The sequence below is a fragment of the Martes martes genome (genome assembly GCF_963455335.1).
Source record: "Martes martes genome assembly, chromosome: 18".
Classification (NCBI taxonomy): Eukaryota; Metazoa; Chordata; class Mammalia; order Carnivora; family Mustelidae; genus Martes; species Martes martes.
Genome location: NC_137906.1, coordinates 13,826,320 through 13,848,181, shown reverse-complemented (window position 1 = coordinate 13,848,181; position 21,862 = coordinate 13,826,320). Strand labels below are relative to the sequence as shown.

The 21,862-nt window shown below is 64.7% G+C and overlaps 2 protein-coding genes across 4 annotated transcripts in view; one reads left to right on the top strand and one right to left on the bottom strand.

Annotated features, from left to right (window-relative positions):
* Nucleotides 1-271: 271 nt before the first annotated feature.
* Nucleotides 272-9,213, top strand: LFNG (LFNG O-fucosylpeptide 3-beta-N-acetylglucosaminyltransferase; the record flags this gene model as incomplete). Its single annotated transcript, XM_080830773.1, has 8 exons — nt 272-700; nt 5,146-5,194; nt 5,681-5,780; nt 5,878-6,031; nt 6,131-6,216; nt 6,624-6,789; nt 7,195-7,280; nt 7,987-9,213. 8 exons carry the CDS (start codon nt 272-274, stop codon nt 8,051-8,053), a joined length of 1,137 nt encoding a protein of 378 aa, XP_080686899.1. The 3' UTR covers nt 8,054-9,213.
* TTYH3 (tweety family member 3) overlaps nt 8,226-21,862 on the bottom strand; it is a 35,992-nt gene continuing 22,355 nt past the window's right edge. The window contains exons 12-18 of one of the 3 annotated variants that reach the window (XR_013968435.1): nt 20,645-20,818; nt 20,180-20,255; nt 14,060-14,146; nt 11,905-12,095; nt 11,207-11,341; nt 9,691-10,645; nt 8,226-9,282 (exon numbers count right to left, since the gene is read on the bottom strand). Coding sequence is in view for 2 of the 3 variants with exons in the window: in XM_080830758.1 (XP_080686884.1) it covers nt 17,887-17,902; nt 19,441-19,541; nt 20,180-20,255; nt 20,645-20,818 (367 nt within the window). In the remaining variant the exon portion in view is untranslated. Of the gene's footprint in view, nt 9,283-9,690; nt 10,646-11,206; nt 11,342-11,904; nt 12,096-14,059; nt 14,147-14,886; nt 17,903-19,440; nt 19,542-20,179; nt 20,256-20,644; nt 20,819-21,862 lie in introns of those variants that run through there. The other 2 variants (XM_080830758.1, XM_080830759.1) reach the window with 2 other exon arrangements.

Below are 21,862 nucleotides of genomic sequence, written 5' to 3'. Positions count from 1 at the left end.
GCGGCTGCCCCACGTGGGCGCTGCGAGTCGGGGGGGGGGCGGCCCGCTCAAGGCCCCGCCCTAGGGCCCGGTAGCCAGTGAGCGCGCGCCAGGGGCGGGGACTAGTGGAGGACCACGCCCACCAGGGGCGGAGTCCGGCGGGGGAGCTTTAAAGCGCCGGGCGCGGGCAGTGGAGAGCTGAACGTGCCGCGGGAGCCGAAGAAGTCGGCGCGGGTGTGCGGGGCTGGGCAGGGCGCACCGGGCAGGGCGCGCCGGGGGCCGCCGCCCCACCATGCTCAAGCGCTGCGGCCGACGCCTGCTGCTGGCGCTGGCGGGCGCGCTGCTCGCCTGCCTGCTGGTGCTCACCGCCGACCCGCCACCGCCCCCTGTGCCCGCCGAGCGTGGCCGGCGCGCGCTGCGCAGCCTGGCGGCCCCCGCGGGAGCGGCCCCGGCGCCCGGCCTGGAGGCGGCGGCGGCGCCCGCTGCACTCGCCCGCGAGGTGCATAGTCTGTCCGAGTACTTCAGCCTGCTGACCCGCGCGCGCAGAGACGCGGGCCCACCGCCCGGGGGCGCCCCCCGCCCCGCCGACGGCCAGCCGCAGGCCCCGGCCGAGTCGCTGGCGCCCCACGACGTCTTCATCGCGGTCAAGACCACTAGAAAGTTTCACCGCGCGCGCCTCGACCTGCTGCTGGAGACCTGGATCTCGCGCCACAAGGAGATGGTGAGCCCCCACAGCCTGGGCGGGGTAGGAGGGGTGCCGTCTTGTGCCGCGGGTGGCGGTATCCGATGGGCGCCGGGTTGCGCCTCTGCCCAGCTACGGGGAAAATCTAGGGGTAGCGACGCCAGTCCATCCCTTTCCAGCCGGGTCTGCCTGATGGGGCCACTCTTCCCATTAAGTTGTGGAAGTGTCAGAGGGGGACCCGACCCCATCCAACTTACAGAGCCCTGGATGGTGTGCGTTGATCCTACACCAGCTGCTGTTGCTTTGGTTGGTGTTCTGTGATGTTTCTTCCCCCCACCCCCAACTATTGGAGTGCATTAATAAGGAAGGTGCTGTTGTCCCCAAACCTCCCCAAGGCAGATTCTTGGCGGAGCATCCACCTGGGGCCCTGAGAAGGAAGACTCTTCCCTGAGCGTTGGAGTGGGGGGTTAGAACCCCCAGCATAGGGCTTGTCCCCTCCCTCATCTGAGTCTTTGCCATGGGATGGGGGACAAGTCATTGTCAAAGAATTTGGAGTTGGGGTGTGTGTTGGTGAGTCCTAGAGAATCCGTCTCTAAAGGGAGTGCTGGATTTTGGGGGTCTGTCCCCATAGCATGGGAGTCTTCGGAGTCTGGAACCTTGTGCTCACTGCAGCCTAGTTGAGCACTGGCTTCCTACACATAATGAAGACACACCCCACTTTGAAAATCTCCCTGGAGGCTGCAGCAGAACGGTTGGGTTGGGGCGGGACGGGGCAGTGTGCGCCCTGCCAGGGGAGGGGCAGTGGGGGAACAGCCCTGGGCTGGGAGATTCAAGGGACTAAGTGGGACTTTGGGGGGAAGCTGAGAGACCCTTGGCTAGGGTGAGGGCTCAGAGAGGACCCCACACCTCTTCCTCCCTGTCTAAACCTTAAGGCCTGGGATCTGGTGGCGTGGATGAGCCCTGTTTTGGGACAGGGTTCTGGTGAGGTCATGATGGGGGCTGGAGGGGTGTGGGGAAAGGTTCTCTCTGGTTCCTGTATGGGGAGGGGGCCCTGGGAGCCCCGTGGCAGCTTCCTGGGAAAGCAGCATCCCCTTTCCCAGGGGCTCAGCGGGCCAGCGGGAGGGGGCGGTGGGGGCCGTGGGTTTTGTTTGGCCGCGGGGCCGTTAGGATTCCCAGCGCCCGGCGGCTCTCACGCCGGCCGCTTGGGCAAGGTAACAAAGCCCCTTTCTCCAACGGAGAAAGGCGTCCGGCCTCTTGTGCGCAGCTATGCGCTCCATGGGAACCGCCACTGGCGTGCTGACCACTCAGGTTGCCTGGCGATGAGGGGGCCGACGGGCCCCCCCATCCCTGACTGACAGCCCTTGTGGGGCACCAGGCTGGAGCCCGGCACCCTGCCCCCCAGGACTCTGCCTCCCTGCCCGGTGACCTTTGGCAGCATTCAGCTCCTGCTGGGCCACCACCAGCTCTGAGCACCTCTCGTCTTGGATTTGGGGGGCATTCTCCAGCAGAAGGGATGTGGTCCAGGGGTCTTGGGTACCAGTCCCAGCCGAGGTGGATAATCCTGGGCAAGACCTGAGGACTTTCTGACCCCTGGTCTCAGCTCTGGCAGGGGACTGGCAAAACCTAGAGGTGGAGGGAATGAGCCCAGCAGTCACGCAGGGTTGGGGTGGGGTCTGTCACTACGCTGGGCCCCGAGGTCCTCGTTGAAGGGCCACTCAGATTTCCTTCTTGCCGGCTAAACCCACCCAGGAGAGGCTGTGTCTGCCCTGGGCATCAGCTCATGTGTCACAGCAAGCCAGAGCCCTGCACATTGTGTTGAGGGGAGGGAGTCTTTGAAACTATCCCGACCAAGGGCCCTCCTCTCCCAGTCCTGTGCGTGGTGATTCAGACCCAGTCTGATGGGGGAGATGCAGAGAAGTCAGGGCTTTGGTGGGGGAAATCCAGAGAGACTGTGCAAGCTGAGTGGGCATCTGATCCACGTGGAGGGTTGGGGGACTTCCTGGAGGAGGTGCCATTTGAGCTAGACTGACAGCACTGGCATGGAGCATGTGTAAGAAACTTCCAGCAATTAAGGTGATGGGGAGGAGGGAAGGCAGGGGCGGGGGTTGATCAGCAGGGTCCACAGTGACAGTCCTCAAAGTCCAGGATGAGGGGCTGGACCTTTGGCCTTCCCCCACCCCTCCCAGGAGCAGGCCAGGCTGCTGCGGCTGCCACCACAGTGGCCACAATTGCTGGGGGAGAGCTTGGCATCCTGTGTTTCTTTGAATCGCAGCTCCAGGAACAATGCCGCTTCCTGTGGGTGTCCCCCCACACCCCCGCCCGCTCTGGGCCAGCCCTGCCGCCCTTGCTGCCCTGCTCCTCCTCCTCCAGCCCCATCGGTGGGGAAGTGGGGAGGAGGCTGTGGGGGGAGGGGGCTGGGAGCGGGAGGGGTTTCAGTCCCCGGAAGGTGCTTGGGTCTAGACTAGCACCACGTCTGCCGCAGGGTATGACCCCAGGCTGGAGGCGGCCCCTCTCTGGTCCCCAGTGTCCTCATTGTCCACTCAGGTAGGAATGGGGCCCACCTCTCAGGGCTGTTAGGGAGACCAAAGAAGGGAGTGGGTCTCAGTGCTTCGCTCTGGGTACAGATGAGTTTTTGTTATGCCCATTTGACAGAGGGGGATACCGAGGCCGTGAACCGCCTGGCAGCCTGTCGCCTCCTACTGGTTGCTCTGATACGGGAGGCCAGGCACTCTGTACCCTCACAGCCCCACCCTGCCTGTACTCCTCTCCAGGCCGCCCGCCTTGCTCTTCCCCTAGCTGAACAAAGGTGACTTTAATCTCCATAGCCTTGGGCTGGGTTTTTAGGGCACCACCAAAGCGCGGGAGAACAGGCCTCGCTTGATCTCATTAAGAAAGCATTTTCCTTTTAATCCAGCGACGGCAGTGGCGCGTCTGCACTGGCCAGCCTCAGCCTCCCACAGCATTCCTGGGCTTCGAGGCTGGGGAGTGGGTGGGGGGCTGGGTGCGAGTCTGTGCGTGCGGGCTGCCCTGGGGTGCCTGCAGGGTTCTGGAAGGAGGGGGTGCGCGTGGAGAGGGTGTCCACGGAGCCTGTTCCTTCTCCAGTGCTAAGCCCGTGATCAGCAGCTTGTGATCTCACCTGCGTGTGTGCTCTGGTCTGGGGTCAGGATGGCCAAGGAGCCAGGGCCGCCCGAAGGAGGGTGGGGACCCCAGGTGGGTCGCCACCTGGTTGCAGGGTATGAACTGTGCTCTGGGTTTGCACGTGCTAGATCCTCCCTTGGACCCGTGAAAGGAAATTGAGGTCTGGTGGGCATGGAGGTGGGGGGGGGGTCTCCTGCTGCCTGTGCTCGGAGCACCTGCCCCCACCAGGCCCCAGGGTTTGCATTCAGCCTTGCCTGGGTGCGCTGGGTGGCACGCGCTGGGCGGGCCAGGCAGAGGAAGGAACATTCCTCCCCGTGTGCTGACGGGCCCAGGCGGGTGCCGGCAGCTCCTGGCCCCGCCCCGCGTCCCCCCCAACCACTTCCTCAGAGCGATCCTGGCAGGGGTGGCCCTGTGCTGGCACAGGTAGAGCCTTGATGTGGCCTTGGGCAAGGACTGTCTGCCCGCCTGGATTTCCTTGCCTGAGCAGTGGGGCGGGGGGTGCTGGGCCCAAGGGGGGCTGGGGCACCCGCAGTTTCCCGCCTCAACCCTCTTTCCTGTTGGAGCTTCCTGGGAACAGCAGTGCTTTCTTAGGCTCAGACAAGGTGACCTGGCCGACTGGTCACAGTGCGGGGGGCATGGGGGGCCCAGCTCTGAGGGCTGCAGTGCTATGGCCGCACCCCTGCCTGGCGGACCCTTCGCCCGGCCCGGCCCAGTTAACCAGGCCAGCTGTATGGTAATGGGCCGCAAGGCCACTCCTGCTTAACGCGGCCGAGTTAAGGCCAGCCCGGCGTCCCTCGCTGCGCGGCCTGAGACAAAGCCAGCGGACAATGCGTGGTGATTCATCCTCCCTCCGGCCCTTTGTCCGCCGGGGCTTGGCACCCGCCCAGCGGAGGCCTTTGTCCCTGACTGATTGAGACTTGGCTTCCCAAAGCCGACCTCCTCCGCCTGCCCCCCCCCTCCACGCCTTCTGCCCCCTCCCACAGGCTGCGTGCTGTGTCAATAAGGGTGTGTGCCCTGCCAGGTGTGCGGGGAGTCAGGAGCCGGTTACCTGGCTGGTGGGCGGGGCGCCCCACCTGGCTCGTGCCAGCACAGCCGCCAGGCGACCTTGGGCCCAGCTGTCGATGGCAGGGTAGGGCCTGCAGGAGCCCCGCCCACTTCTGCTTAGGCTGGGCACTTGAGACCCATTCTGTGCACCTGGGGAAATTGAGGCCCACAGAAGGGTGGAGAGTGGGCAAGACTGAGTTGGAGTTCCTGAAGCCCCGGGGTGCCCGGCCCTGCACCCCCTCGGTGGCCCCGGGACTGGCGGACAGAGAGCTGCCTGTTCAAGGCCACGTTTCTCCTTCCAGACGTTCATTTTCACCGACGGGGATGATGAAGCCCTGGCCAGGCGCACGGGTGAGCCCTGGACTTGGGGAGGCCGGGGTGGGGGGGGCTCCACTCCTGGGAGGAACCGTCCCCTCCCTAGTCCCCTGCAGAGAGGTCTTGAAGGCCACGGGCCAGAGAGGGCCCTTTACTCAACTGGTTTGCTCAATGCCCCGCCCCACCACGGGCAGGGGTGGGGGGGACCCAATTCTCATGCAAATGAGGTCCTTTCAGCTCCCAGGGCCCTTTGAGCTGATGTGGCGGCAACAGGTGGCCGGTGCTGGGAAAAAGCCGCCTGAATGGGCAGGGGCGGGTCAGGGTTGCCCTGGAGGGGGTTGGGCTGGGGGGGGCGCTGCTGTGATCACTAGGCCGTGCGCCCAGGGCCGGGGAGGGGGGCAGCGGGAGGCCGCTGCAGGGCACAGCTTGGACCCAGGGCGCCGTGGGACAGTGGTCCGCTCCATCCTGCTCTGCTCTCACGGGCCAGCTCAGACCCGCTTACAGCCCCTCCCTTGCTCCCAGGCCACGTGGTCAATACCAACTGCTCAGCTGCCCACAGCCGCCAGGCGCTGTCCTGCAAGATGGCCGTGGAGTTCGACCACTTCATCGAATCAGGGAGGAAGTGAGTGCGGCCAGAGGAGCGCGCCCCCTCCCCTGCGGGTCCCCTCCCCCCCAGCCTCCCACCCTTGACACTCTCTCTGCTGACCTCGGCTCTGCAGGTGGTTCTGCCACGTGGACGACGACAACTACGTCAACGTCAGGGCTCTGCTGCGGCTGCTGGCCAGCTACCCACACACACAGGACGTGTACATCGGCAAGCCCAGTCTGGACAGGCCCATCCAGGCCACGGAGAGGGTCAGCGAGAACAAGATGGTGCGTGCTCCGCCCTCAGGGGCCCGAGCCAGGTGGGCAGGGGGCCGAAGGGGTCCCCGGGACCTGGGGCGAGGGTCTCACCATGCTCCCCTCCCGCAGCGCCCTGTCCACTTCTGGTTTGCCACCGGCGGGGCTGGCTTCTGCATCAGCCGTGGGCTGGCCCTGAAGATGAGCCCATGGGCCAGGTGAGTGCCCTGGGGCCTCTGTTCAGCAACAGGTGTCCCCAGCCTCCCATGCCCAGGTGGGCTGAGTCACGGTCCCCCCCCACCTGTACCCCCACCTCTCCTGGCTTCCCACCTGCCAGGCACCAGACCCAGCTACCATCAGGCAGGGCCCGGATTCCTTTCTGTGCAGGCTTGGTAACCCCGGCTCTGAATTATCAGGCCAGTTCAGAAGAGGGCGCTGTGCAGGGGCTCTGGGAGGGTCGGAGCCGCTGGGGGCCGGCCTGTTGGTGTTCTGGTCCCCTCCTCTCCGAAGGTTGTGCTCCTTCATCCCGGGCAGGGTTCTGCCTGTCTGTGGTTGCGTCCCAATGAGCTCCCGGTGGGCTGCCTGCGCCACCCTTGCTCATTGGTCGGGCCCTCTCCCCCTGCAGCAGGGGCCACTTCATGAGCACAGCCGAGCGGATCCGCCTGCCCGATGACTGCACCATCGGCTACATCGTGGAGGCCCTGCTGGGCGTGCCGCTCATCCGCAGCAGGCTCTTCCACTCCCACCTGGAGAACCTGCAGCAGGTGCCCGCCTCCGAGCTCCACGAGCAGGTGCGCCTCCCGGGCCGCAGGAAAGCAAGTGGAGTGGGGGGAGGGGGAGAGTGGAGTCACTGTTTTAAACTGGGAAGTCAGGAAGGACCCCACTGTTGGCTGTCTCTCAGACACCCAACCCAACCAGCGGGACCCTGCTCCAATCCTGGGTGTCACACCTACTCTGTGCCATTTAGGGCCTCTCTTGGCCCTAGCTGGTGACTCCACTAGACTTCATTCCTGGGTTGTGCAGAACAGGTGGGTTGTACCACACCCAGCCCCATGAAGCCCGGGACTGAGGCCTCCCTTCCTGGTCCGGGGAGGGCGGAAGGCAAGGCTGTCCCCTTGCACAGAGCCCCATGGAAAGCCGTGGACAGAGCTGGGGGTATGGGGGCCTCTCCTGGTCTCACCTGCCCAACCCCCCAGGTGACCCTCAGCTATGGCATGTTTGAGAGTAAGCGGAATGCCATCCACATGAAGGGGCCGTTCTCGGTGGAGGCCGACCCATCCAGGTGAGGGAGCAGGCCCAGAGAGAGGCTGGGCCTGACATCGGGTTCCCCAGGGGTCTGCTGGGGCCAGAGGGGTGGTGTGGAGAGGGGTCTGCTGGGGCCGGAGGGGGTGTGGTAGGGGTTGTGTTGGGGCCAGAGGGGTACCCTGGGGGGTCTGCTGGGGTCAGGGGGGTGCCCTGGGTTTGGGGTTCTGCTGGGGCCAGTCTTCTGGGTCCGATCTTTTGGGGCTGGTCTGCTTGGGCCGGAGGGAGTGCCCGGGTGGGGTCTCTTGTGGCCAGTTGGCAGGGGATGGGGGTACCCTGGGTGGGGGTGGTCTCCTGGGGCGCCCTGTGTTGGGAGGTTCTGCTGGGGCTTGTTTGCTGGAGCCGGGGGGGGGGTTGCTGTGGGTTGGGGGTTGTGCTAGGGCCTGAGGAGGGGTGCCCTGAGTTGGGGGTTCTGCTGGGTCCGGTCTGCTGGGGCCTGAGGAGAGGGGTACCCTAAGTTGGGGGTTCTGCTGGGGGTGGTCTGCTTGGGCTAGGGGGATGCCCTGGGTTGGGGTCTCTGGTGGGCCTGCTGGGGCCAGAGGGGGCCCTGGGGGGTCTGCTGGGGTCGGGGGATGCCCTGGGTGGGGGCATCTCGTGGGGCCAAGGTGGGGGTGTCGTGGGGGTCTGAAGATGGGGACTCCACACCTCCTCCCCACACAGACCCACCCCCTCCTCTGTCCCCACAGGTTCCGATCCATCCACTGCCACCTGTACCCAGACACACCCTGGTGTCCCCACACTGCCGTCTTCTAGCAGCCATGGTTGAAACCCCGTCCTCGGGCGCCCCTGGTATCCAAAGGGCCCGGGGACCTGTGTAGAGCCGCCCTGGCCTTGGCATTCGAGACTCCCCCAGGGCTGTGCCTGCGTGTGCGCACCGCATGCAGTCCGCAGAGCAGGCTGCTGGGCAGTTCCGCTCTGCTAAGGAGCAGGAGATCGTGCCACTTGTCTGCTCCGAGGGCCGCCGCCTCCTGAGCCCCATCCCAGCAGGATGGGCAGCAGAGGTCACCCTGCAGGCAGTTTTATTATCGCGGGGTCTCTGGGCAGCATGGGTTCAGGGGCTGCTCTGCCGGGATAGGCAGGTGCCTTTCCCTTCCTGTCAGGTGCAGGCCAGGGGCTGGGGGACCCTGTCTCTGGAGATCCCGGCCCCCCCCCACCTCCAAACCCCCAGCGCAGCTGAGCCACGCTCAGTGCACAGAAAGAAGCTGGGTTTGGGAGGAGTGGCCCGAGTCCCCTGCTCCCGCTGGCTCTGGACTCAGAGGGACAGCAGACAGCACCTGCGTCCTGCGAGTACCATCTCCAGCCCCCATTAAGTCCCTAGTGGCCGTGGGGTGAGGGGAGTAGGGGCTCCCCTCCCGACCATCCTGGGTGGGTAGTCTTCCCAGCCCTCATGGTCTCTTTGTCTCCCGGTGCTGGGAAGGCAGAGCTGAACATTTTTTCTCCTCTCGAAGCAGAGAGAATGTCGCCCATAGTGGGCGTGTCTGTAAATATTTGTGACAGTATTTTTTTACTGTGGTTTTTTTTCATAAGGGGGTGGGTAAAAGGTAGGGTGTTTTTGTCTGTTTTTGGGCGGGGGTGGGGTGGGGGGGGTGTTATTTTATCTTTTCTGTGGATCAGAAAAAGCAGAAGCCAAACTTGAGATAATCTTTGTTGTTCAAAGCGGTGGAAAGGCCTAGCCCCCCCGGCGTATTTATGTGTCCCTGCGAGCGGACTGCCCGTGCCCCGTCCTGCACGTTACCTGTTTCCCGCAGGCCCAGCGTGGCCCACCGGGCCGTGGCGTGTGTTTTGTTTTCTGTTTTTCTTTCTGCAAAGACAGAGCTTGGAAAGCGACGGATAATGGAAAAGTTCTCAGGGAATTGAAGTGTGGTTGCCATGGTGACGTCCTTTGCTGTGAATAAAGGTGCTCTTTGGGGCAACCCCCTGGGGTCCTGATCTTGCAGGTCTGCCCGAGGGGCTCCTAGGGACCCGGAGGCGTGTGCGTGCTCCTGTCGGTGAAGGGAGGGAGGGGATCAGGGGGTGGCTGGACCCACAGGTCTCCCCCAGAGGAGCAGTCCGCTTGTGCAGACCCAGCCTTCGCTGCAGGAGGGACAGGGGCTCCCAGTGGCCCAGCCTGATCTGGCTTCAGCCCCATCACAACCCCGCAAGAGGCCATATTCTTGTCCCATTGTGCAGATGGCAAAACTAAGGCTCAAGAGCCAGTGACAGCCAAGGTCAGGCCCCTGGGCTGGGGCAGGGGGTGATCAAGAGCTTGAACTCCGGCCTGGTGGTCTTGGATCTTGGCCTCCCCTTGTGCCGGGGACCCCACACTTGCCCTCGCCTCCACGACGGGGCTGCATGGCTGGACCGGTCCCAGAGCTGGGCCTCCAGGAGGCTGGGCAAGGATTCACACTGACCTTGTCTGACCTTGTCTTCTGCCTGCTCCTCAATGCTGCTTCCTCCTCGAATGCAGCCTTGGTGGGCGGCAGGGGTGGGCAGGAGCTTGCTGCAGCCTCAGCTGGGGACGTCCCTCGCCGCCACCATCTGGGGTGGGGGCAGCTGTGTTCCCTCTTCCTCACGCGGAGCCCCCACTGTCCCCTGCGGTGCCCGCTCTGCTCCTGGCCTCCAGGCTCCCGGGGCCATGCACGCTGGTGGCTCTGAGAGCCTCCTCAGCATGTGGGAATAAAGACGGGCGTTCGCCAAGGGCCTCCTTTCCCCACCCTGACCTGCCGGGGACGTGATGCCAGTTCCATGCCCACGAGCTCCGTGCTCACATACTCAGCACCCCCAGATGCAGCATGGAGTCAGGGATGCCCCCCACCCCTTGCTGGTAGCTCCTTGGGCCTGGGGCAACTGGCTGGGGCCTGACCCCACACCTTGGCCTTGTGCGGCCCTGAGTCAGCAGAGTGTGGTTTGCAGAAGGGCTGGGAGGGAGCAGCTGCCCGGGGGGTGTGGGCAGTGACTGGGACGGGGTTGGGGGGCAGTGAAGGAGGAGCCCTCAGCATCACAGCCCGATCCCTGTCCGGAGGGACAGCGCCACATCTCAGCTGACGGGGCAGAGGTCATCCTCGCTGACATGCTGGGGAAAGGGAGCTGCTGGGGAGGGGGTAGGGGAGACAGCCACCTGCGGGCAGAGACCAGGGTCACCCGGGGGTGGGGGTCAGAGGAGCCTTCTGGCCTGGCTCCAGGGTAGACCCAGGGCCCCAGCCTCCCGGCAGAGCTGGTGGTCCTTGGCACACACGTGGCTTGGCAGCCCTCACGGGGACAGGTGGAGTCTGCCCCAGAGCTGGGGATATACATACATGGTCATCAACGCTGGTCCAGACTGTCCCCTGTGGGGAGGAGTCACTGGGCCCTCGGAGTTGTCATGACCTACATCAGAGAACGGCATAAATGAGCCCCCAGGGCTCCGGGCCTGGGAGGTGTCCCAGAGCAGCACAAGCACCCGGGGCCGTTCCCCTTCCCAAGGAGAAGGCGAGGGAGGTCAGTTCCTCCTCAGAAGGGGAAGCAGGTCCAGGAGGGGCCTTCCGGGAACTGGGCAGCCTGATTCCTCCTAACTGCTGCCCTCAGCGGGGTGAGGAAGGGGCCCTCCCCTAAGATGAGTCACAGCAGAAGCACTGACCTCACTTTGCCCCCAGGGCAGGACTGAGGGATGTCCTGCCCGCCCCCCCACCGCCCTCCCCCTGGGCTAGTGGCTTGCCCAAAGGGCTGCCCGGCCCCTCCCAAACTGCCCGTTGTTTGTGGGCTTTCCAGAGAAGGAGTAACACAGCAACATGGGGGCTGCTGGGAGCCCCCCACCCCGTGCTGCCTGGTGGCTGAGTGCAGAGCCAGGTCCAGGAGGGGCTGAGGGGGGCGGGGGGTGTGTGTGTGCCCTCCCTGCTCAGTTTAAACACACCTCCCTCCACCTGGGGCCATGCCAGCCGTCTGACTTACCCCAGATCCTAGATGGGCTTCTCAGCCGCAGCCGGAAGGGAAGGCTTGACAGAGGGGGTGGGAGAGGCTGCAGTCTGGGTCCCAGCACAGCCCAGGCAAACTGCGGTGGTGGGACGGCTCAGGACGCCTGGAAGCCTGGGAGGGAGGAAGACAGCAGGGGACTGGGTCACCACAACCCTTCTGTGACCTGGCCCAACCTACCTGCAGGCAACCTGGGCTTGCCCTAGGGCTCCCTTCGCTCTGGGGGTTTCAGCCCGTCCTGCCCCAGCGGGGCCTAGGCTGATGGGGTAGGGGGATGACCAGGGCCTGCCCCATCTTTTTGTCAGACCAACTGGACTGTACTGCTGCCACCCCAGGCCCAGAATGTTCTTAGAGGTGACCCCCCTGCCCAAGCCCCTTCTGAGCCCAGCCCCAGTCCATCACTGGGAGGAATCTAGAGTCCTGGGGGGCTCCCGTCTGAGCTCCCTCGAGGTGCTTGAGGTCATGTCGGTAGAGTTGGGAGCTTAGGGCTGGGGCTGCTCTGCCCCCACATTCCCCCTACGGGCCCTGCGCGGGCTTCTGCAATCCAGCTGGGCCCTGGTGAGAGCTGGTGGTTTCTTGCCCTGCCCAAACTGACCTTCCCCAGGACCCACCCACACTCCGGGGCAAGCCCCGTTCCTGCCCTCCAACGTTCACGTCAGGAACCTGAAAATTCTTACCAGTATGTGGTTCACGTAACATGTAACGTCAAGAGGCAAACTCTTGCCATGGGCAGCAAGGCTGCCATCCCTCGCCCTGATGCGGGGCTGGCCGGTGCATGTCCTCGTGGCCCGTCCTGGTGGGATCGTTGGGTCCGCCACTCAGCAGAGCCACAGTGAGCCCCAGACCAGCAGCACTGCGGTCAGGGGAACTGCTGGGAAGGCAGAATGTTCTGAGCTGGCCAGGTTCCCGCGCCACCTCCCACATCTCCCGTCCTCTGAGGACCCAGCGCCCCCTGCTGGACATCTGTCTGCCTCGCTCCTGGAAATGCTCTTTCCACCACTGGAAGCACCCTCCTCCTCCCTGACCTCCCAGGGTTGGGATCACAGCACCTGCTTCCCCTCCCCTCGCGGGGTTATCGCGGGCCCCTCCTTCCGGGATCTGTTGGCTCCTGGCTCACAGGCTCTTGCATCCACTTCTGGTCTTTACTGTCCGTGATCCTTCCCACACCTTTGGCCTCCTTGCCCCCAGCCCTGTCTCCTTGGTCCCCACTGCATGGTCAGTCCCCAGACCTTGCCTTCCCTGTGACCCCACTCTGCCTCCACCTCCCTCCCTCCCATTTCCTGACCCCGCTGGACCCCCAGCCCCCTCGCACCTCACGGGCTCGCCCTCCCCTGCTTGAAGTCCCAGGGCAGGGGGCTGCACCTTCTCTGCCCCCAGCCCCCATCACTTCCTCAGGTCTCCATACTTACTGAGACAACCCCCACCCACGGCTGCCCAAATGCTCTGACCACTAGGCCAGCAGGGGGGGGTCACACTCCTGTCTGGCAGCCCCACTGTGACCTGGGTCCCACCCCTCTTGGTCTCAGGAACACCACTCTTGGTCCTAGACACTCTTGTCCAAAGACATCTTAGGCTCAACATGTCCAAAAGTGGACCACTGACCCCCTGATCCCAAACCTGCTCCCTCCCCAGCTGCCCATCTCCGTTTATGACAACAACCCCCCTACCTGCCAAGGCCCCAGCCAAACCCTACATCCCCACACAGGGTGCCAGGGCATTCCTTCCAGAACCCGGGGCTCACCACTTGTCGGCTGGCCAGCACCATGCCTGAGCTGCCCTCAGCTCTAGCCTGCATCATGGCCCAGGCCCCCTATCTGCTCTCCTGCTTCTGCCCTGGCTCCCTTCCCGACTCGCCAGCTAGGGCCATCCTGCTAAAATGAAGGTGAGGTGCTGTCAGTCCGCTCAGAGGCCCCATGGCTCCCGCCTCTCACAGAGCCAGTCTCCCAGTCCTTACGAGACCCACAGGCCCTTTGGGATCCTTAGACCTCTGCTTCCTCTCAGACCACTCTTCTCCGCTGTCCATTCCAGCGACCCTTGCTTCCTTGTGTGAACACACCAGGCATGTATCTGCCTCAGGACCTTTGCACTGGCTGTTTTCTCTACCCAGATATCAAGACCTGCTTCCTTCGTGGGCCAAAAGACTAACCCCTGAAGATGTTCACATCTTCACCTCCCCAACCGATGAATAGGTCACTTTCATGGCAAAGGGGACTTGTAGATGTGAGTAAATGAAAAACCTTGAGACAGGAAGATTATTACCCTGGACTATCCAGGTGGGTCCAGTGCAATCACAGAGGTCCTTGGGAGAGTGAGGTGGGAAAGTCAGGAAGATGGAGGGGCTGTGAACCAAGGAATGGGGCCACTTTTAGAACTAGGATGTCACATACAGACAGGGAAATTGAGGTCCAAGAAGGGTGGGGAGTGCCTGGGTTCTTTCCCTCCTGGGGCTCTCCTGCCTTTTGGGTTCCTTGGCCTCACGTCCCCAGTTCACTCTCCTTACTACCCGGCACCCTAGAAGCCTCCGATGTCTCCACCCCTCGGCACTCAGCGTCCGCTCTTCAGGGCTGACCAGTTCTGGGACCCCTGCCCCCGGAGCCGGTCAGGTCAGGGGCTGGGGACCCGGGGCCACAGGTGTGCGCTCTAGCCCGGCGCGCCCCTGCCCACACCCCGCGCTCACAGCCACGCCGCCGGAGCCTCGTGCCTTCCACGGGGCCCTGCAGGGGCCTCGGCCACCTGGGCCCGGGGCGTGGGAGACCCAGGCTTTCCTGGTCAAAGGGCGCGTCCTCCCAGTTCCACGGGGCTCCGCGCCCCCTGTGAGGGAAGTGAGCTCACCAGCAACCCTCCTCCAGAGCTCCGCGCGGGATCATGTGGCGCCTTCCAGAGTCCATTCCTCAGCCGAGGGCAAGAATGACTGCTAACCTTAAAAAAAAAAGCAGCCGGTTTTCCCAGCGGCGAAGCGAGCTCGCTGGGGTGGACGCCGCAACGAGGACCCACACCTGCGCCCGAACCGCGAACTCGCCGAGAGCCAAGGGGCGGAGCCTGCTTATATAGGGCAGGAGTGGGGGGGGGGGGAAGCTGTCCCCGACGGGAGCCCATTGGAGGACACCCAAGAGGCGGCTTCTCATTGGCTAGGCTGCTGCAGGGTCCTCGCTTTGGGTGGGCAACTGGGTGCGAGGTTGGTTGCGGGCGGGGCCCTGCCAGCCTCCCAGCGCACGCCGGGGCTCCTTCCCTCCTTTCCCCGCCACCATCCCGCCTGGGGAGGCCAGTGACTGGAGGTGCACCCACAGCGGGGACCCAGGACACGCTCCTCTCCGGCACCGGCCGTTGCTCCCACCTGGCCGCCTCCAACACCCCTGCCCAAGGGCCAGGCCTGTCCCCTCCCCAGGCGACCGAAGGGCACTCCGAACGGGCATCCCGGGCCGCTCCAGGGCATGTCCGAACCGCAAAGAGGCCTTTAGAATGTGAAGACGACCGCTCTGGCCCATCCAGCCACCCAGCCACCCCCATCCCGGGACTCTCTAGTCGGTTCCCCCCTTCTAACCCCACCCCCTCCGGCGAACTGGGCCTCCCGCCACCTCGGGGGGTCTCTCAGCTACCCAGCACACGAGCACGCTGCCCACACGCCCTGGCAGGCCCAGATCAAGGCAGGAAAAGAGCCCTGTTTTTTAAAATTTGTTTATTTTAAAACATGAAACCCAAGCTGAATAGAAACCACAGAAATTACATTAACGAGATTTTTAGTTATCTGCCAAGAAAATAAAGCCCCAAAGAAATAAAAATCAAACCCCAAACCCAGTTAAAAAACAAAAATAAACAAAAACAAAAATAAAAATAAAAAACACAGCGACAGCACATACGGCCATGGCCCTAGGGAGGTTGGAGGAAGATGCCGGAGGAAGATGTCGAGTGGTTCAGACCTCAGTTCCCCCTTCCCGCTTAAGGCCCTAAATCACACTGTGGGGGTGGGGTGCAAGGGCCAGGAGGGGGACTGGGAGGGTCGGAGTCTGAACAAAATTATATCGAGTGGCATGTTGTGTATAAGGAAGTGGTACAGCGCACAACCATTTCGGTCAAAAAAGCCCCAGAGAAGGCGCCGGCCCCTGCCCGCCACCCCCCCAGCTGGAGCCCAGGGAGGCTACCTGCCGGCCTCCCATGGGGGGTTGGGCAGGGGTCCGGGCTAGGGAGAGAATGGTGCTTGGACTGGAATTGCATAGTGAGATGGGGTGGGTGGACACAGTACGGGGTCCTGGGGGCCAGATGTCCCAGTCGGACCCCGCCTGTTTGCCCAGCCTGTGGGGGGCGCGGGAGCCATCTGGACCGTGTGGGGCTTCAAGAGCCCGGGGGTGCCTCCCTCCCACCTTCCACCCACTTTGTCGAGCCCCCCACCCCCCCGGCAGGTGCTGCAGGGCCTGTGGGGACCAAGGCCGGGAAGGGATGTGGAGAGGTCACTGGGATGGGGACTGGTTGGGAAGGGGACCCTGAAAACTCAGAACAGAAAGAAAACCAACGGCCAAGACCTGCTCCCTCCACAGACTGAGGCCGGGGTCTGAACCCCTTTTGATGATTCTCCTTTTCCTTTATTCAACCTCGGTGAGGAGAAGGAAGTGGATGAAGTCACAGACGGGGCAGGCACATACGCACACGACGCACGGGGGAGCTCCCCGGACAGCCGAGGTCCACAGCCTGTCCGGGCAGCGCCCGCCTCCATGCTATGTACATTCACATTGTGGGCGGCCTCCCAGGGCCGCGGTTAGCCGTTGTGCTTCTGAGCAGGGGCCGAGCACACAGCAGGCACCCAGGCAGGACGGCCGGGGCCTCCCTCCTGACGCTGGGCCGGCAACGCTCTCGCCGCTGGAGGAGCCCAGAGGAAAAACTGGGCCAGTCTGCAGTGGAGGCCTGGAGCGACGGCCAGGTGGGGCCTGGAGCACAGCGGCCCTGCAGTGAGGTTTGGGCCGGGCCCATGGGCTCAGATGCAAGGCTCAGGGCCCCAGACCCACCTGGGGCACCCTGTGTTTGCCTGCTCACTCCCCTCCTCTCCCGGGGCAGAGGCAGCCTGGCCCCCAGTCCACCTGCCCTTTTGGTCCCAGACACCAGCACAGAGAAAGGATTGTGGAGGAAAGGCAGGTGGCATGTCCCCAGACCTGTCCCAGGGAGGGACACTGCCCCCCCTGCTCTGGAAGGGAGAGCCCACATGCCAGTAAGCAGCTTGGCCAGCTGCCCGCCTCCCCCTGCAGGACCCTGGCCCGGGCCGGACACACAGGCCAGAGCCTCTCTGTCTCAGGTTGGCTAGGCCAGGGCTGAGACTGGCAGGGGAGGGGGAGGCTTCCCATCCTGAGTGGGGGGAGGCACACCCTCCACGGCAGGAAACACAGCACACATTGTACACTAAAGCCAAAGCACCTTAGGGGAAGCCTTGTTCCCACTTCACAGGTAGGGAGACTGAGGCTGCACAGACCTCAGTCCTACAGCCCAAGGGACACTCGTTCCCGAGGACACAGTTGTCCTGGGGCAGCACCTGCCCAGGGACGGCTTTCCAGGCTCTCAGGCTGCCTGTCCATCTACAGCCCTTCCCCAGCAGCACCCCAAGAAGAAACGGCTACTCCAGCCCAACTCCCAGCCGGCTATCCTAGGCCTCATCTCTGGCCTGGACTCGGGCTGACACTTGCTGGCTCTAGGTTGACCAGAGGTGCCCACGGAGGCTGGGTGAGGTTAGTGGTTAGTCCCAAGGGGGGCGACAGGGGCCGAGGGCACATTCACAGCCACAGCTCGGGTCCAGCCCCAAGGCCGGGCTTGGGACGCTGCGCCTGGACAGAGAGGGAACCGAGAAGGGAGTGTGCTGCTCGGCCGGCAGCCCCGCCTGCCCTAGGATGACAAATGTGGTTAGTGCAAAAATGAACCAGACGAGCTGCCAAGTCTTGGGGCAGGGGAGGGGGTTTGGCACCAAGAAGGTGGCCAGGACTGGGCGAGCAGCCTGGGCTCGGTGTGGCACCTGCCATCCTCTGGCCGCTGCAGAGGGCTGGGCTCCCCGGGCAGGGTGGGTGCTGGGGGAGAGAGCGGGGCTGGGCGGGAGGCTTCTGGCAACTGGCAGGAGGGGCCTATGGTCGGGTGGAGAGGAGGAGGAACTGCCCGGGAGAACACGCCGAAGCCCCTCCAGCCGCCGGCCCAGAGGGAGCCCAGAGTGGGCACCGCATGGCCTGTGAACGCAAGAAGGGACACACGGAAGCCTGGAGGGCGTGGCAGAAGCATCAGAGCTGCAGGAGGGAAAGAGCAGGCTGGGACGCGAGCCGAGGAGAAGATGGGGGTCCACGGGTTGGCCTGGTGCAGAGTAAGCGTCAGGACACAGCACCGAGTCCGGCCCAGAGCCGGGCTCCGTGAAACCCCCTCCTCAGAGGCAGAGGGGCATGGGGGGGGGCTGGAGGACCCCATGTCGGTGGCGCTGCTCCCGTGTCCAGGTGTGTCTCCGTGCCCCTGCGGGAAGGGGAGGGGAGGGGCGAGCGGCCGTGCGGCGGGTCCGGCGGGTAGTTGCGGGTGGACGCAGCAGTGCTGGCACGGGGAGGAGCAGGGTGATTGGCACGTGTGCGGCGGGCCGGCCGGGGCTGTCTAGTGGCCGCTGCCGCTGGAGTCGGGGCGAGGCTGGCTGGTGGCGAGGTATTTGGCTCTCATGCTGGAGGTGTACTGGAGGGAGACAAGGTGGGGAGAGGGGTCAGCGGGGCGCTGGGCACAGCGGCGTGGGCCTTGGCGAGCTGAGCGAGAAGCACTGTTGCGGGCAGGACGGGACGGTGGTGGCGCGGCTGGCAGGGCCCTGGCAGAGGGGCTCCAGAGTGGCCGGCGGGCTCCACGAGCAGAGGGCCAACCCCCGCGCCCCAGGCTCAGGACGGGGACCAGCCGGCCTCCTCTTCCGGTGAAGGGAGTGTGCTCAGGCATTTGGGCACCCAGCCAGGCAGAGCCCTGCCCCACAAAGGGCCAGCGTTGTGAGGCCGCCTAGCTGCACCCCACATGCCCAGGACCTCCATGCCACACGCAGGCTGCCCTCAAGGGCCTGGCTTGGGGGACTTGGGGAGGCCTCCTCCCCCAGCGGGATCCTGATCGAGGAGCCAGGAGGAGAGCATCGTGCAAAGGTAGAGTCAGGCTGGGTTCCAGAAAGGGTCAGGGGGTTCCCCAGTGGCCCACAGCCCCAGGAACCAGGAGACCCCACAGCCACTCTGCCCCATCACCTCGGGGAAAGGGGGACCCCCAAAGTTACACAGGCCCCTTGAGCTGGGGGATGCTGTTGCCTGCTTGGGTTGGGAACAAAGCGTGGGCTCCTCCCAGCTCCCGGACACTGGAACGGAAGCAGCTGGGGGCACGGTGAGAGGGGCATGGACGGCATATCCTCTCTACCCTCATCCAACCCGAAGCATGAGGTGCTCAGTGCACGCGTGGGCGTCCTCGCGATGCACACATGTGGAGGAGGCGTGTGCTACAGCCACAGGTCTGAGGGGGTGTGGGCAAAGACCCAGGCATATGTCAAGTGTCACCAGAGGTGGGGAGAGCGGCAGGCTGACCCCACACCTGAGGCCCCACACCAGTGTCCCCAGACGAGGAGGGTCACTGTTCCCGGGCCCTGATAGCCCTCCTGGAGCTCCTGGGGGGAAAGAAGGTTGTGAGCGCCCGGGTTAGCCACTACACTGGGAGGTAGGCGCCGTGGGCACCCGGGAGCCATGTCATTGCCCGGACATGCAGCAGGGGGCAGGGCAGCACCCCAGACCCTGAAGGAGCCCAAGCACGCACACAAGGACGTGGGGGGACGGCTCGTCTGCGTGCACCTGTGTGTGCTTCCGAACATGCGGGGAGATGCCTCCAGGGCTGGGCCCGCTGGCCAGGATGGCGCGAGTGCACAGAGCCAGGCACCAGGGGCTGGCGCACCCTCGGGCCTGCGGAGATGGTCTCCTTGCTGGAAGGGGACAAGATGGGATCGCCTGCAGCTGGGCCAGGGGTGGGGGGGGCACTGCCCTGGATGGGAGCGTCATGGGCCCAAGGCCAGCACGAGGTCTCCGGCTGGGCCAGGGACGGACAAGCTCGTCATGGCTCAGAGCTGGCCCAGCAAGGGCCAAGGGCTGAGCAGAGACACAGGCCCGAGGCCGGCCCTGGCAAGGGGGCAGCCGTGAGCAGAGAGCATGAGGCACAGAGGCGTGACAGGCAGGCGGTGCGGGCCACCTGGGGCAGGTCAGTACCTGTCACTCTGAGGGCACGGCCACCACAGCGTTCGGCCACTATCCATGGGCTTAAACTGCCAGCCTGCGTGGCTGCCAGAGTCCAGGGCCGCCAGATAGCGCTAGGAGGGCCCAGGGTGGGAGGGGTGCAGGAGAGAGAGAGAGAGAGAAAGGGCGGCCTGAATGCCAGGCTGTGGGGGGGCCGGAGCGGAGGGCCACTGGAAAGGGCTGCTGGGGCATGACAGGTGGCTTGTGCGCCACACAGACTCTGGTCCGGGCCATGGGCACCCCAGGGCCACTACACAGGCACGCTTCTCAAGGCAGGTGGCCTTCAGCTTCTCTGGCCCTGTTCTTTGCAGGCCACCACCTCCAGGAAGGCCACCAGGGCCCCTTTCAGTTGGTAAGCTCCTTCTCTTTGGCACCAAACTGCCCTGTCCCCTCTCTTTTCTGTCTCATCCCTGAGCACAGAGGGGACACCGGCTGGAAGAGCCAGAGACTGGGTCCTATTCTGAGCTCAGGAAGTCAATGAAAAAAATGAAAGTGGACCAGACCAGGAAAAGAGAAGCCAGGGCCCCTTGAAGCCAAGCTTACCCACCAGGCAGGTGGCCCCAGCCCACTCGGGCCCCAACATACCTCTAGGCCAGCCTGGGGGCCCACTCGGCACTGTCTCCTCAGGCCAGACGCCCACCGGAGAGCCCTCCCCCCAGCACTGGAGGCGCACAGCCCTCCCCGGCAACCCCCCCGTACCCCGGAGACTTACTGAGGGCGGGGGGGACTCGCGCCCGATGAGGGGGGTGTTCTCACAGCGGGGGTTCTGGAAGTTGGCATTCTGGCTCCTGCAGTGTGAGGAGAGGGGGCCGTGAGCGACGTCCTCGGCAGGCCCAGGCCGCCCCGGGGCAGACCCCGTGCCCACCCTGCTCGACCCTGGGCCTTCTTATCACCAGCCTGCATGCGGTCCACTGGCAAAGTAGCCGAGAGCTCTGGGCGGCCCTAGGGGGCCCACCCCCGCCCGCAGGAGCCCTCACCACGAGGCTGGCCCCTGGCCTCACCCCGGGCATCCCCACATCCTCCCTACAGCATCGCTCTGAGCGAGGGGCCTCACCGCGGCCACCACACAGGCTTGCCGGGGCCACCCCGCCAGAAGCCAGGGCAGCTCCTGCTCCAGCCCCCCGCCCCTCCCGCCTGCCCCCCCCCCACCCCCCGCCCCAGCTCCAGCACGGCTCACATGTACTCGGTGACGGGGGCGTTGCTGACGGTGTGCGCCGCAGCCGGGAGGCTGGTCTCGCTGCCGTAGCTGCTCCCGCAGCTGTACAGGCTGGGCATGTGCACGCGGTACAGGCTGTCGTGTGTCTGCCTTGGCCCGGGGGCCGCCTCCTCCTCCCCATCCTCGTCGGGGCCCCTGCAGGGAGGGACACCCAGTGCTCGTCACACCCTGGCCCAGGGCAGCCAGCCAGGGGCCCCAGGCAGGTCCGCTCAGAGGCAGACACTCGTCCTGCGGATCCTGGCGGGCTCGCCGACAGCCCACGGCACCGTGACGTGCCACCCTGGTCGCGTCCTCCGTGAGATGGGGGAGCCGAGGATGCCGACCCTCAGCCTGTACACAGGGATGTTGTCTGCCTTCAGGGGAAGGGGGCAGGGTCCCTCCTCTCGGGGCAGAGAGGGCTGAGGCCTGGAAGTACGGGTGCCCTCTCCTGGCCCTGCAGGTCCCAGCCTGCACCTTTGGGTGGCCTGAGCCCAATCCTCCCGCTCTGCTGTGCTCTGGCCTTCTGTCCGCTCTGTTCTGGCTGCTGCGGGGTGAGGCAACGGAGCCGGGGGCCAGGCCTTGGGCACGCGTAGCTCTCCTCACGTCCTGCCTGCTCTGGGTCAGACTTGGGGCCAGGCTACCCAGTGGTAATGGGACAGGTCTGCCAAGCTGGGGCTCCCGTCGCACCTCCCGAGTGCCAGCTCTGTGACTCTGCGCAGAGGGCCTCCCCTCTGGGCCCCTTGCAGTGAGATAAGCAGGACAGGGGTAGCAGCCGGCTGGGTGGCAATGACCAGCCAAGCCCCGGGCTAAGCCCTTACACGCAGCGGTTCACCGAGGGCCTACCGACCCCAAGACGGGTGTCTCTCACGACCCCCATTTCACAGTTAGGGAGACAGAAACCCAGAGTGGTTAAGTGACTTGCTCACAATCACCTAATAAACAATAATCTGAAACCCAGGCCATGTGGCTCCAGGTCTATTCTCTTAGCCACTTCCCTAGGGCTGCCACCTTTATTACCACTGCCACCATCCCTGCCAAATTCCTCACTGCCACCACCACTGTCACCGTCCTCAGGACCGTCATCATCACCGTCATCATCATCACCAATACCACCCTCACCGCCACCGGCAGCATCACCAGTGCAGAACCCCAGACAGAGGGAAGAGATCTGAGCTGAGGTCCTCGTCATCTGATCTGGGC